The 16,338-nt window shown below is 30.0% G+C and overlaps 1 protein-coding gene across 1 annotated transcript in view; it reads right to left on the bottom strand.

Annotated features, from left to right (window-relative positions):
• Arp3 (Actin-related protein 3) overlaps positions 1-16,338 on the bottom strand; it is a 44,467-nt gene that overhangs the window by 13,223 nt on the left and 14,906 nt on the right. Inside the window, exons 5-10 of the mRNA XM_035352187.2 lie at positions 14,625-14,720; positions 10,516-10,623; positions 10,252-10,395; positions 5,494-5,667; positions 3,445-3,537; positions 3,238-3,363 (exon numbers count right to left, since the gene is read on the bottom strand). Of these exons, the coding sequence (XP_035208078.1) occupies positions 3,238-3,363; positions 3,445-3,537; positions 5,494-5,667; positions 10,252-10,395; positions 10,516-10,623; positions 14,625-14,720 (741 nt within the window). The remainder of the gene's footprint in view (positions 1-3,237; positions 3,364-3,444; positions 3,538-5,493; positions 5,668-10,251; positions 10,396-10,515; positions 10,624-14,624; positions 14,721-16,338) is intronic.

The following is a 16,338-nucleotide window of genomic DNA, read 5'->3' on the forward strand; positions in this document are numbered from 1 at the left end:
TTTTAACTTTAATTTTTAAAATAAAATGAATGTTTCTATTAAAAATGTGTTGAAACATTTTCGTTTTTTCTTTGTATTGTCTTTTCTTTATTTTCAGATACATTATGTAAAAATATTTGATAATTGTAAAATTATAATAAGTTAGAGAAACAAAATTGCAAAAATTTTGGTGATCCCCTGCTGCAGGTTCTGCGACCCTAGATGGGAACATACAGTTTAAGAAACTCTGACATAGGTAGTTCACGAAACGATTGCTGTATAGTAAACTCTTGCCAAACACAAAGGTTATGTCATTAATACACAGTGCATACGGCAAAATTGCATAAGCAATAATGAATGACCACATAGTTCCCTTTCTATGAAAAAAAGTATTAGGTATAATTTAGATTAAGAAAATATGTATAATTTAAACAAACCTAAATACTGTTCTAATTAAAAGGGAAAAATAAAAGAAATGTAAGCTAAAATTAATTTTATTGCTGTTTAATTAGTATGTGATACAATTATTTCTTTAAAACGTTGTGAATTTTTTGCTTCGGACAATGACTTACAGAACTCTAAAAGGTTTTGAAACAAGAAGTGCAGAGTTTTTTCTTTTTTTCTTTTTTTTTTTTGTTTCCCATAAAATATCATCTTTTTTCTTCATTTGGGTCAAACTACATTGTAAAATTAAACAGTTCCTGTATCTTTTTTAGCAATTCATTTAAATTTATTGTAAGTTAAAGGTGTTTTACCTTAACCATTATCACTTTTCACTGTTGGCTGGTGTTACAGAATATCCAATTCATCATTTCTTCATTAATTTTTGTTGTCTTGTTCTATATCTGAAAATTTTTTGCCACCAGTTGCTTCTGCAAACTGTATGGTTTTATTTCATTTCATTTTCAAGTGACATAAACCCTTTAAAATTGTTGATGACATCTAGCCAGAGTTGATGGCAGTAATTATTTACTGTTGATGAATGAACCTTATGTTGGTTTGCAAATTGGTGATGGACTGTCAACAATAGTGTGATAAACAGTATAATCTGGACACCTTGCAAAGGAGATAATTGTGTAACTCGGTCTTTCTTTACTTTTTCCCTCATTCCTTCAGAATAGGACAGTGATATGACACTCTTTTATATAACTCTCTATTGATAAGTATTTGGAGTACTAATGAATCTTATTATTATGTAGTATCTATCATCATGTATTAATAAAATGTGTTTGTAATCTTCCAATTTCCATCTACAATCTCTTTTGGATTACACATTTCAATTAGCTATGATCTTGTTGACACTGCATTGGATACAAGGTAAGAGAAATTAATTATATTCTTTACTTTGATCATTTGTTGTGAAATTATTTGCTACAAAAAATGTTTTACAACATCGTAAACCACATATAAATGAAATTTTTGCACTAGACAAATTAAATGGAAACAATGAAGATAACGTATATATGAATTTGCGTTTCGCAAATCCCCACTGAGGGTTTCCTGAATACAACTTTAATTGTTTTCACATTTACTTTTAAGAAGAGCAGAAATTAAGTGATTAAATAAAAATCACACAGAACACAGAAATTTAAGATACTAAAAACAAGAAACAGCAGTTTTGAAAAGAAAACTCTACAAAAGAAAGACATTTGTTAAAGTAAACCTTCCAAATTGCATAAAAAATTTTTTAACATTACTAAAATATAGTTACATGCAAAATCATGAAATTTTAGTCATTCAGTTAAAAATTTCTGACCTTTATAATAAAAAAATTCTAATTAAAAAAATACAGCAAAGGCACGTCTTCATTATTAACTATGAAATTCAGAACTTCCTCCTACATACAGTTTCCGAAAAGTATGCACAATATGTTACATTTATTATCTAGCATTCTCATTTAGTTATTAGTATATGCAAATTTGCATATCCATAGTTAATTAGCCAATATCTAAAGAAAAGGCAAAGGTTTTGGGGAGTGATCACATCTGAATATATAATCATGGGAATATCCACACCCTAGCAGTTAAAAATGAATTTATAATTTTTTTAATTAAACATTAGAAGTGATCTTGATACCCACTTTTTAATTGATTCATTTTTGCACTCATCATTTTTATGTCCAAATCATTTTTCAAATAAATGGATACTAGCACTAAATGTTATCACTACTTACTATTATGAAAGAACTGATACAACAAATATTAAAAAAAAGTATGAACACACAAATAAAAGGATTTTCCACCAAATATTATTGCTAAGTATTACTTTTAACTGTAGTAAATGTAAAAAAAAGGGTAGAGCAACATTTAACACTCTACAGGAAATTTTAAAGATATGCCGTTTTTAAATCTTTTGTCGTTTTACTGTAGAATTTTATCTGGTGTAAGTTAAAAAAAGTGATGCTTAATAAATAAAGACAAAAATTTAATAGTAAATCATCTTACTTAAAATAATAATAATAATAATAAAGCATTGATATAATTAACTGAGAAAAAGCTGACAAAAGTTAATGCAATGCTTGACGTAGCTTTTAACAATTTCGTGATTTTCTTCTTAAATTTTGTGTGGCATAAATGCAAAGAAACTGATGTTAAATAATAAGTTTAAAGGACAAAAAAAGTTATGTTAACAGAAGTGAATCTAAGAGCTGATTTTTAAACTGTGAGCTCAACGACAGCATAAAAACCTTATCAAACCCTCTTTAGCGACGCTGAAATCGGAATCCATACAGACTTTTCTTCTTATTTTAATTTATTAATATTTTAATTTCCATTATGCTGTTTCATAATGTTTGATGCAAGTTTCACTGTTTTTTTAAAATTCCAAGCAACAAAAGCTGCCTTTTTCTTGTGCAACTAGAGATCACTATGCTAGGAAGGAAGGAAAATATGCCAAAATTTAATAAAAAGACCAACTAACTATAGAAAACTACTGCTTTGTTTAAATCTTATTACCCATTAATGATATTTATTAAATATCTGACAATATACCTTTGACATCTCTTTTTGCTTATATACCCTCTGCTGAGATGAAAACAATTTGAATACTCAGCATAAACATAAGAATTTCAGCTAGTGTTTGATATAATTACATACTAAGACTAAACATAAATCCAGCAATATGTAATCTCAAAATATTTTTTAAAAATGCATTTCCATCTGTTAAGCATTGTTATATGCTTTGTCAAATGAATAAAAACTAAAGAATTAGCTTAGTACGAATTTTTATGTTATTAAACTGTAGTCAATAGAATCTCACCTTAATTCGTCCACCACTAAGTGTTTCACTAAGTTTCAATCTTGCATCCACAACTCTCTTAATATCACGTTGTAATCTTCGACCAAAATCACGGAACATTGTCGAACCACCAGACAAAACAATGTTCTAAAATATAAAAAAACAAATGTCAAAGTAGTACTTTAGACAATGAAACTACAAGAACAAATGTTAGAAAAAGATACTTGCTTTATACAAAGGTCTCCTCACATCGATAGGACAGCTCTGAATACATGTGTCGACTATTTCTGATATTGGAACCATGAAATCAGGATTTGCAAACTTAAAAATAATATTAAAAAAAAACATAAATATCACTTAATAGAATTTTTTAAATATTCATTCCAGTTATTCTGGAACACACATAAACAGACTGAAATACAATACAATCTCACATTGCTTTAATCTGGTACACAGAAATGAAAAATCAAATCTCTACCTTCTACAATGTCATTAAATATTGATGCAGAAAATTATGTTTCTTTACTGAAGTACTTTCTTATCTTACAGGAAGTAATGACCTAATTTCTCAAAGCCTAAAAGGCCTCACTAGTGGCCAGCTGGTGAAGACTGCTAAATACTGGAAGTTAAACTTAGGTGACCAGGCTGGTTTTCATGGATTTTCCCGTGCATAACATGAATACGAGACAGTTCTCCTTAGAAAATCTTCCACGAAGGTCTCCTAGGCAGACAGCCCTCATGTTATCTGCCATTCTCAATTAATCTAACCTGACCTATTCTCAACTCACAAACAGTTTTCTGAATCACCAGACCTTATACCATAACACTGGTTCCTTCAAGTATATATTAAAGACACATTCATGCTACATTTGCCATTCATCACGCATAATCTCAAAAATCACATTGTTCTTGCTGTGGAGACAATAATCCCCCCCAGCTAGTCATTTACTCTGTCTATATAGTGGAAAAGGACAGTATAAGGGAGATTAGCTGCCTTCACAGAACTAGAACTGCCATTCTGTTTGGTAGACGCTCAGGTATGACAGAAATTCATAATATTACTATCAAGTCTGACTTGGGCTGTGTGATAGATTATTTTTTAAATACTTTCTGCAGGATTGGGCAGTTTAATTGTGACGACAATCTATATCTGGGTGTCTCTCTCTGGTGTACTGGGAAGACAATAAAAAATGATATGTTGGTGTAAAACAGTAAAAATTTAATTACTATCTTGATTATATACATGCAACTTAAGACAGTCACATTGAATAATCATAAATAAAATTTGAATAGTTTTCTTTGCACGTATTATCTCTTAATCTGCAAATTTAAAAATAAACATCTGAAATCAGGTTAATCTTTTGATCAAATTTGTACTGTATTTTAAAAAATATAAATGTCACATTCTGAAAGCATTTACAAAATGCACAAAAGCTAAGTCCCAATGCAGAAAATCTGAAACATTTACATTATATTTTAAATTAAATGAAATTATGCATGTAATGAATAAAGAAGTACAAACTAGCATGTCGAGGTATAATTAATAGAATTTCAAACATTCTGTTATAAAACAAAGTAAATATACAATTATCAAGTATTTATGGAGCATAATTTTTGAACACATTTGACAACAATTTCTAACAACATGTAACAAGTTTTATAAATGTTATATAAGGAACTATTCTATTTTTCATTTTTGCACAAATTTTAGCTTTTCAAAGTGAAAATACTATTTTGGTCATGCTATAAGGTATTTCTCTCACCTTTTTAGCATGCCTTCGTGGTGTAGTGGTCAGCATGCTCGATGCAAATTCGAGAGGTTCGTGGTTCGAGTCCCAGCGAGGGCATTGCTCATTTTTCACATTTCTTGCTTTCAAAAAATAGCTTAGTGTCTCTACATAGGTGCCCGAACTAAAAGGTGGTGAACGTTTCTCCTGAAACCACAGCCACCCCTCAAAAGGGGGAGTATATAAGGTTATTTCTCCCGCCTTCTTAGCATGCCTTTGTGGTGTAGTGGTAAGCATGCTCGACGTGAATTCAAGAGGTTCGAGTCCCAGTGATTGCATTTCTCATTTTTCACGTCTCTTGCTCTAAAAAAAATAGCCTAATGTCTCTACAATGCAAGCTATTCAGATAAAGTTTGGTTAAAACTACAAATAACATGATAGAAATAAAAACAATATAAACATGGGAGTACACAATTAAAATTCTTATACCGAAATTATACAAAACTAAAAAAATAATATGAATAATTAATGACAATAAAATAAAATTTACCTCAGGATGAAAAAATATCTCGGGACCTAAGAAACGCTCATAACCCACATCAACAGAGAATGGTTGTTGTGTGATTGCATTTATACCCTCATACTTTTTCATCCACTTGCTTGGTTCTTGATCATACTTTGCAAATTCTTTAGCTATATCTGGGCATATATAACTAAACCTTTCCTACAAAAACCAAATAAATTTATTTTGAAGTACAACACAATTCTAGTGTTCAATTTGAAGTACAACACAATTATTAGTATTGAATTTCACCTACAAGAAGTGAAATTCAATACTAATAAATTTCAAAATATCCAATAAATATGCAAAATAAGAAAGAAATGTGAAACTAAAACCTAAAATTATAAAAACAAGAAAAAATATGTCTGACCTGAACATAAAACACCTGAAACCTGAAAAAATATGTCAAAACATAAAACAAGGGGAATTCAATCAAATCTGATACTACATTATCAAGAGGAGGATAACAGACTCGATTAAAATCCCCTTCCACTTAAAAACCACTGTGTTTCTCTATCAAAAATCAAAATCAGCTGATGAACTATTCTAAAGTATTTAATTATATAAAAGTTCACCTGATAATTTTGAAAAAAAAATTTCAGATGAACTGTTATAATTAAATGCTTTAGAAATACTTAAAATTTTGAAAAAAATTCAGGTATATTAATTATTCAAATATATTAATATATATTATCATAGCTATATTAATATATACATATATATATATTAGTATAGCTATTATACAGATAAATACATATATATTATATATATGTAATGAAGCCAACTTAGATGTAATGATGTTGTAGAAATATTGATTGGCATAGAATGTTTATCCATAGTAAAGCAGAATAAATATTCATCTTAATTTTCAAAAGATATGTTTGAAGCCAAATATATAATATAAGCCAGCCACAAACAAGTTGGCACCCTCATTCATGTCTACTTTAAGACATTTATATTTTCAATAGCTTTGCAGTAAAAAGGGAAGCAGCTTGCAGTAGTCCAGCTAGGATGAGTACAGAAAGCCAAGTGTCTAACATCCAGGATGTAATCTTAATTCAGAGTGAGTAGTATAGTATACATTTAATTTTACTAACCAGTTATTTTATATTAATTACCTTTACCGTCTTTTTCGCTTGTCTGCCAGCATCCTAATTCCTAGTTTGTGTATATTCAAATAAATAGAAAAAGGATTTAAAGGAAGGTTTTAGATGGTAGAAATAGAGCATGTTCCACCTGTTGAAGGTCCCATTTGCTACTTGATTCTTTTGACCAGGAGTACCATTTACAATAATTTCATATTATTTATCTGTATTAATGTCACTTTCTAATTACATTACTCATAATCAATTTTATTATAACTATTTAATTTCTAAAATTATTTATATTTTTATATTCATTATCAAAATATTAAACATTTTCTATATTATTACACTTAACACTATTTTACATCCATTTTCTTTGCTAGCATTCAAAATTATTTCACTTATTTTTTTATATTTACTTCATTCTCAGAATAATTATAAAATTCTTAATATTAATTCAAACATTTTTTAAATAAATCACAAGTATAATAATTAATGATATTAGAATTTAATTATCTCCCCTGAAAATAATATTAAAATTCTTTATTTACTTTTCTTTAATATTACTATTCTTTACAAAAATAGTTATTTAAATTTATATTTCTAATACCATAAAATTTTTAATCTTTCATTTTAATGAAATCTTTATTCATTAATAAAATCATTTATCTTTTAATGAAATATAATAAAAAAAGGGTTATTATGTGTTTAAATCTCAAAATAACATTAATTAATTAATAAGTTCATAGTTATGAAAAAATTTAAACATACTCTATTAGCAAAAAATATAAAATAAAATTAACAAACAAAATAAATATGAAACCATCAAATGAAAAAATCAGAATACTTTTCTTTTCATTTTTTTGAACACTTATGTTTTATGTTTTCTCAAAATATTAAAATAAAATTGAAAAAACTTGAATTAAAACACTTCATGCAATTTTTAAACCCTACTAACTCAGTAGCAGCTTTGTATAGAAGAGGGGGACAGCGACTTTATACACTCTGACCAAAAGAAAATAATTACAAACATTTAAAAGGCCACATATTAAAAATGCAGCAATTGGAAGCAACAGAGAAGCATTTCCTATGGTTCAGCACATGTGAAGTAAGTGACACTATGATTGATAACCTCTGTTAATTTTCAATATCTAAATGGAAGTGCACAAAAGCATCTCGCATATGGTAGTTGAAAACACATTTTATATAGGGTAATGAATGGAATGCTGATCATAGTTGATCTGAATATACTTCTATTGTTAACCTCAAAGCACTAATTAAATCACATTTTTTTTCTTTTCGTTGACACGGGGCAGAACATGAGAAAGGCTTTGATTGTGAATGCAGAAAATAAAATTACTAGGCATGACACGGACTTCTGTTAAACATTTTGTTGAAACGGGAGTTCCCCCGAAGGTAATTAATTCACTCTCGATTCATTGTAATGGAGCAAAAGAACTAGAAGATTTGGAAATGGTAAAACTAGCAGAGTTGGAAGCTAAGCACTTACTTTTTCCAATAAATCCTTACCTAATTTTTTCTACATCTTTATTGTATGCATGTTTCCATTTAAAACAACATCAAAGAGAAATGCATAAATATGGCACTGCATATGGCATTGTTTTCCCCATTTATACAGCAATGCTTGCAATTTTTGACACAGCAGTTCTTTAAAATTTGATTGCCTAAGAAATACACCAGCTTCTAAGTAATTAGAATATTTAAGAAGTACAATGTGAATTTTTGCATTTTCTACAGTTGAGAAAAATACTACATTTCTGAAGAAAAGCAACATTTTTTTCATCAGCCAGCTACTTCAGAGTCCCATTACGATTTGTTATAAAGAAAAAAATACTCAATGCAAAAACAGTATTAGAAAAAGAACCATCGAATTTGGAAGGTGGCAGTGCTTAAATTGCACCAGAGCCCAACGGAGCCCGGCTCTGGTATTTCTCAATTTTTAAGATAAATTACAATTCTAGCCGGAGCGCACCGGAGCCCTAAATAAGATGATCTCCAGTACTAAAACTAAACCACAATTTTAGGGGAAAAAAATTAGAATTTGCAACGTTTTAATTTAACAATAAGCAGACCTTGCAATACTCCCTAGAATTCCCTAGAAATACAAACTCATGAACATGAAACATTCAATTAAAGTCCCCTCACTCACATGCGGAAACCTTTCCCTTTAAGAAGAGCAATAAAGTGGGGGATTTTTTTAGGAATGCGTAAATGTCTAGACATAACATCCTATCTAGTGTATTGTTATCGATGGTTACAGTTAGTTATCCTCATAGGAATGTAAATTTGTGTGTGTGTGTGTGGGGGGGGAAGTGTAAGCAGCAAGTTTAGGAGTCAGATTTAGAACTCATTTTACACCTGACACACATCTGCTTGATTGCTATAATTATATCAGCAGAGAGGGTCAAAGAGAACGTTCTCTCTCACCAAGATTCCCCTCATTTTTTGTTTCCACCCACTCATACCCTCATTCTGTTTTGCCCCTGGTTTTAGCATTATCTGAATTTTCATCAGCTATACTTTATGTATATTTAATTTTTGTGATGATGAAAGAACTCCCCCCCTAAAACCAGAGCTTAAATTGGGCTGGAGCTCACTGGATCCCGGCTCTTGTGCTTCTTAGTACCGGAGCCTTAAATAAAAAGGCTGCAGCGCTTCTTTTATGTAATTGAATAACAATTTCAGTAGAAATTTTATCTCAAAAATTTTATTTTTAACAATAAAATTATATTAAAAATTGCTTACATTTTAATTTATCTCTTTACATTTAATTTGATGTTAATTATTTAATTATTTCAATAAATAATAATTAATTATCTAATAATTATCAATTAAATTACAATTAATTGATTATATAATAATTACTGGTTAAAAAATCATTAATAAACATCAATCAACTAATTATTAATTAATTTGATAATAATTAACTATTTAATTTTAAAATTATTAATGAGTTTAATAGTCATTTTATTTATTTATTTACTCTTGTTCCTCTTTGCTGACGGTCTTCCATAGGGCTCCGGCACTTCTAATTTTAGAAATTAAGCCCTGGAAGGTGATAAGTCTAATTCAATGATATATGAGCAATGTGTATTGAAACCCTTGCCTGCTGCAAGCAGACCTGAGTTGCCATGTAAAATATATTTTGATGATGTCATGGCAGCTCATTTTGACATTACTAAAATAACTATTTTGGCACCATAATGTATTGCTTCATGAATACTGTTCCAGAGGAAGGGGGTGAATAATCAGAAAGAACCTTAAAAATTTCATATGCATGTGTTCAAAATTTAACCCTCTTAGCATTATGGGTTTTATCCTATAATTTAAAAATTTTCCAAAAAGATAATGTATTTTCTTTATTATAATTTGAAAATTACCCTTTAATTTTGTACCTTGACTCCTTTTTTCCAATATATATCCAAGCTGAAATCGGATGCATTAGAATCTGGCAAAAATTTTTGCATGTAATGAATTAGAAAACCATCTTTCTGTATAGAATTTTACACATATAATGCTCAAGGGGCTATAACCATAGATATGTAAAGTGCACATGATTATAAAGTACAAACACATTATTTTAAAAAATTCTAAAAGAAATTTAAAAAAAAAAAAAAAAATCAAGACTAGTGATATTTACCTTAATGGCTTTTGCTGTTTCTAATGACTGTTCAGGAGGAATACCAACTTCCCTTTCCCTCAATAGGCTCTGAATAAAGTAAGTAATGTTGCGACCAGCAATTGGAATGTGTTTTATACAACTTCCAATAACATATCCTTCAGCCTAAGAGACACAAAACACTTTTTTTCGCATTAATGCATAATAAATCTAAAAATTTGAAATAAGTTAATGAAATACTGTTTATTTTTTACTTGATCTGAATTCTATAAAGTTACCACATACCACTGGAATACAATGAGTAACACCATCACCAGAATCAATTACTAAGCCATTCAAAGTTCGCTCTCCCATCTGCCTGGATGTCCAGGATGCAGCTAAAGCTAATACTGCCTATACCAAAAAATATTACATATTAATGCAAAAGTTGAAAGAAAAATATTTCTTTTAACACAATCTAATTTTTATAGAAAAAGTTATATATTTTACTTTAAATGTGGGATGAATGTAATTTCCTTTAATTCAACTGCAAAAACAGAGACGAGGGAAAACATATCCCCATGGACATAATTAAAATCATACAATATTTTGGATTGCCCTACGCAGAAACTACATACAAAATGTAACTGTACAAACTTTAACAAATTTTGCCAACATTTTCTCTTATAAATCATTAAACAATTTTACTGCATAATCTTAAATAAAATATAAATGGATAGGTAATAATTTATTATGCAAAACACCACTGCCTTGGACAGAAACTCTGTTTCAAATTAATAAATAGCAACAGCATTATAGATGCTGCACAACATAATTTCTATAGCAAAATGCAATATATGAATATATAAAAGGAAGAAATAGACTAAAATATCACACTTTCAATACTTCTGAAAATAATCTAAATTCAGGGTTCGCACATTGAACATAAGCTATATAAGCTTCATTTGGAACTCACTAATTCTTATCCAAAATTTACTGCCATTGAACAAAAGTTTTGGTCTAGAACTGAGAATGCAGTCAACTGTCATAAAAATGCCCTTGCATTTAAATTTGAAAAACTTCTTTTATAGTCTTCCAATTTAAGTAGTTCAAAAAAAATCTTCCCATTGTAAATGTTAAGTCAATAGTTAATATTTCTAGTGTTAATTTATCAAAAGATAAACTATCTTCCATCAATTAGCTATAAAATTGCACATATTTTACAGAAATTTAACTTTCAGGTCGTTTATTCTCCCATCAATAAAATCGAAGATTCATACTCAAAGACCCCATTCCAGATATGAATTCCTGGAATATAAAATTGCACATATTTTATAGAAATTTATCTTTCGGGTCGTTTATTCTCCCATCAATAAAATTCCAAGTTTCATACTCAAGGACCCATTCCAGATATGAATTCAGAATTATATCAGCAATTCATTCCAGATATGAATTGCTGATATAATTCTGAATATTTACAGGATTCTTGGCCAATGTGGTTTAATTTACATTGGTCAAACTAAGAGAGCCTTAAAATTTGGCGTTAAGGAACATGAGGCATATGTTAGAAAAAAAGGAAACACAGAAGTCTTCTGTTGCATTTATGTAACATTTATGTTTTGTAGCAACATCAAACAAAATGTTACAACAACAAATAACAAAATGTTCATGGAATCTTTTTAAATTTGAAAATTTTTCAGATATTTTAATTAATTTACATCAATTTTCTTCCTTTTCAGCATCTAAGTTTATTTGTTTCAGTATGCTAATCAATGTCTCACTACTTTGCTTCATCTCCTAATTTATAAATGTTTCAACTATTGACTTTTGCAGAATAATTCTCTCTTCATTTTAGAATTTTCATATTTAAATAAAAGAATTTCTGGCATTCTGAAGAACAAATTGTACTTTAGAATGTATAGAATAAATTGCTAATTTTCTTTCTTTAATAATATGAGTATTGGGAATAAATATGAAATGATATAAGTTCAGAGCTGGCACTACAGCCAGTGTGACAGAATTTTTAGAATTTAGAGAAGCATGGAGCAACAAAACTTAGAGATTGCAAAATTTTTAGAATTTAGGGTAGACACAAAGACATATATGATAAATCTCGATAAACTGTCGGTTTTCAATTTCTCTGCAGCCGCCCAGACCGTATAGTAGTTAGGGGAGCTGACTGTCATACCAAAGGGCACAGGTTCGAATTCCAGAGAAAGCATGGTTGTAACTGTCCATCCCTTCATAAGAGGCAAAGGTAACCACCCATTAGGTGCCTCCATAATAAACTAACCACGACTTATGGCCTTAGTCGTGGCCAAGCTGAAGTCGGCTGTGGGCCCGCCATTGGAGGAAAAAAAAATTCTTTGCTTTCTTCAATAGTTTCAATGTTTGTATCTAGTGGAAAGATAAGAAAATAATGAGAAGATAAGCATGTTAAGAGATATACTTCTGGGATTAAAACGAGAAAATTTAAATAATTTTTTTTCACTGTTTTTCCAAAATTCTCCAAAAGATAAGGAATTCATCACAAATTTCCTATAAAACACATCCATAACATGTTAATATCATGAAGACAAGTTTCATTCCATCGCATTTTTCTGGAAATTGTAGGTCTCAACTTTTCAAGGTCTAAGGTCTAAAAAATCTGGGGGGGGGGAAATCCCACCAAATCTGAAAGAGCAAAAAACCAGAAGACTTTTTTTTTGGGGGGGGGGGACTCGGAAAAGAAAAGTGTAAAGTGAATTTTTGAGAGAAAACTGATACACATTTAAATATTCTAAAATAATTACATGAGAAACCTTCAAATTCATACATGTCTATAACAAGGATTGTGACAGCAGACAAACCAACTGTCCTATTATAATAGTAAAAGTATACAGAAAATTTTATTATTTTAAATAATTTTTATAAGAAAAGAAAATGTATTTCCTCAGCTGAAATACATTTCCATATAGAAACTAACACATAATACATGCAACTTCAAAAAAAAAAAAAAAAAAAAAAAAAAAAAAAAAAAAGTAAAATGCGATGCAGATGATTAAGATTTAATAGCAAAAAGTATCACATAACGCTGATTCATTAAGGCCTATTGAAGCATTTTATTATAATTTGGATTTTGCAGCAATAAATATGAAGATAGCTTGTAAGGAAATACACTAGAATTTCAAAATGAAACTTCATTGTAAAGGCAGGTGAAGTTTCACAGCAGAATTTATGATATTTTTATTTTCCCATACACATTTGCATCAGTAATGCAGGGCCTGGCAATTTCATAAAATAAATTATAAAATTGCAACCCACAAAACTGGTGCCGTATAGCCACAGTGGGTGGCAAAATTTTTAGAATTTAAGAGAACTGAGCAGCAAAATTTAGAAATGGCAAAATTTTTAGGAATTCAAGTCACTTGACAGCAAAACCTAGAAGTAGCAAAGTTTATAGAATTCAGGGAATCATAGGCAGCAAAATTTATTATTTGCAGAGACTGCACAGAGGGGACTAGGCACCAGTATGCTGTATCCCCTGTATGAGAGTACTGTAAGAAGAAAGATAACACAAAAAGGCTTTATAACTAGGAGCCCTGACTTCAATTTGCTTTGAACATTAAGAGCAGAAAAGCATTATTATATTGGAGTTGTCACCATACATCTTGAATAGAAGAGGACAATAGCATAACACATTCTTCAAGGATGATGCAACACTTGATTCAGCTCAAGACCAGGTGCCAATGCAGAAATGCTGCAATCAAAGAAGGCACCAAAATTTAGGAAGTAAATGGGTGACAAGCCTAATGCCAGTCCTGGCAAATCATCACGATCATTACTATATTTGTATCAGTGAAGCAATAATATTTTCTTTCATTGTGCTGAAAAGTTCATGTTTTAATAGTCAAGCTTACAGAACAACACTTTACCCTCTATTTTCACATAATATAGTTCTTCAGTGTTTTATAAATATTCAAAATACAAAATAATGTAAAACAGAGATGTATATTCCTAATAATAAAGCTTGAGTTTCGGATGTAAGTGTTCAAAAGCAGGAATATCAGTGAATTTGAACCTGATCAGATTGTAAATGGTATAAAGGCTGGCTGCTCTATTTCTGCAGCTACTAAACTGTTTATACTTTATATTAAACCATAAAACATGGTTCTCAATGTGAATGGGAAATATAGAAAGCTTCTATCAAAACAGTAAAATAAGGCCATAAATGTGGCATCAACTCTTGAAAAAAGCACAGTTTATCTGATACACATAACACTCTAGCCACCTACATATGCAGCAATTGATTATAAGAAACTGGATGAAAAGATAGAGAATGGTACATAAATGTTCAACGTAAGAGCAGCTTATAAATTTTCCTTGAATGTTAAGCACCTGATGCAATAATATTCAATATTATAAAATCAACATACCTGAACAGCAATATACAATCCAGGAACATTAAATGATTCAAACATTATTTCAGCAGTATACTCTCGGTTTTCTGGAGTATTTAAAGGAGGTTCTGTCTGTAAAATAAAATATCATTAAAATCTTTAGTTTTCCCAAGCATCGTTATATCAACAATAACTATAAATACATCTGAAATTTTACAATTAATATAAGAATAAATGAGAAATATTGGTGCTATTGTACAGAGGCTGATTACACATTTTTTAGACGATGTATATTATATTCACAAAACTAAATTACATAAAATTCTTGTGTTTTAAATGTTCTATTTGACATCCCTCATTCTAAAATATCTTTCGACACCACAATTTCCAGGATAATAATGCCTTTTGAAGTGGTAGAAGAGGTATTCTATCCCATTCCTCACAAACAGCTTTCCAGAGTCCTGTTAGGGTTTGGGGATAACATTTGGATAATGCAGTTTTTAAAAGTCCGAAAGCACAAAAATCCATAGGTGACACATCGGGAGATTTAGTAGGGATATCAGTGAAGGGTATGGCCTTGATACCAGTTTTTTGTTCCATTTCTTTTAGGAAATTTACAGTGGATTTTGATGTGTGACTGCTAGCTTTGTCCTGATGGAGTCTCACAGATTGATGGCACTGTGGGTAAAGCGATGGTATTTCATTCAGAAAAATTGGCGATAAAATATGTTCCCGATAGTATTTGGAGTTAATCTTGACATCTTTTTGCACTCTCTTTATTTCTAACTTGCCATTATAAGAAAAACCAGCAACGATCATGAATCCCTTAGAAAAACTTTCTTTCGATTCTTTGAACCATGTACTTAAATGTTTTCTCCCCTTTTATGATAATAAATGGCTCTTTTTTTGTTACAATCATTTAAATACACCCATGCTTCATCTATTGTGACAATCATTTTCCATTTTTCTTTGGATAAGTGTTTCTCATATAGAATTCTGCAGCGTGTCCTGCGTTGAGCGATATGCTTTGGAAGAAGACGATGCACATTGCGTTTTTTCGCTTTCTTAAGATTTAAATCAACGTTTATCATTTGTTTACAGTGGACAGCGAGCATTTTAATGATTTTGCAACTGTCCTTTGACTAGTGGAATTTTTTTTTTAACATTAACCTTTAAGAACATTTCTTTAACCTTTGCAATAGTCGAAGATGTCCGTTTTTTCCTTGGATACTTGTTTGGAATTTTTGTCCCACTTGAGGCTCCAATTTGATGTTTTTTTCCTTTCTTGTTGATGATATTACCTATTGACGCCTTAGATATCACAAAACCAGGACTCTCACATCGTTTTTGGATAACGGAGTATGCATATTTCTCTTCGGAAACAGCTTAAATGTAGCCTTCGAACCACTGCTTTGTTAAATTCGCCATTTTGAATAAAAACAAAACTTTCAAGCCACAGACGATAATTTTGATTTTTAAAAACATAATACAATTGCAATTACTTCTTTTGAAGCAAACGATTTTTTATTACCACTTACCAAAATAGTCTAAAAAATGTGCGAACAGCCTCCGTATAAAAGTATTAAAACTTATTACACTATAATAAAAGTAATTAAAGTGAATTAAATATGAGAGAAAAAATGTAATTAAAATGCTTTCAATTAGATAGCTTTAAGAGAAGCCTTTATACTTAGGCCATTATTTGTATTCCTGGTTTGAGAAACTAAAATTCTAGTTTATCTGCTAAAAT

Source organism: Stegodyphus dumicola, chromosome 4, assembly GCF_044657685.1.
Source record: "Stegodyphus dumicola isolate Sdum_Otavi_A_Nest chromosome 4, ASM4465768v1".
In the NCBI taxonomy this organism is placed as follows: domain Eukaryota; kingdom Metazoa; phylum Arthropoda; class Arachnida; order Araneae; family Eresidae; genus Stegodyphus; species Stegodyphus dumicola.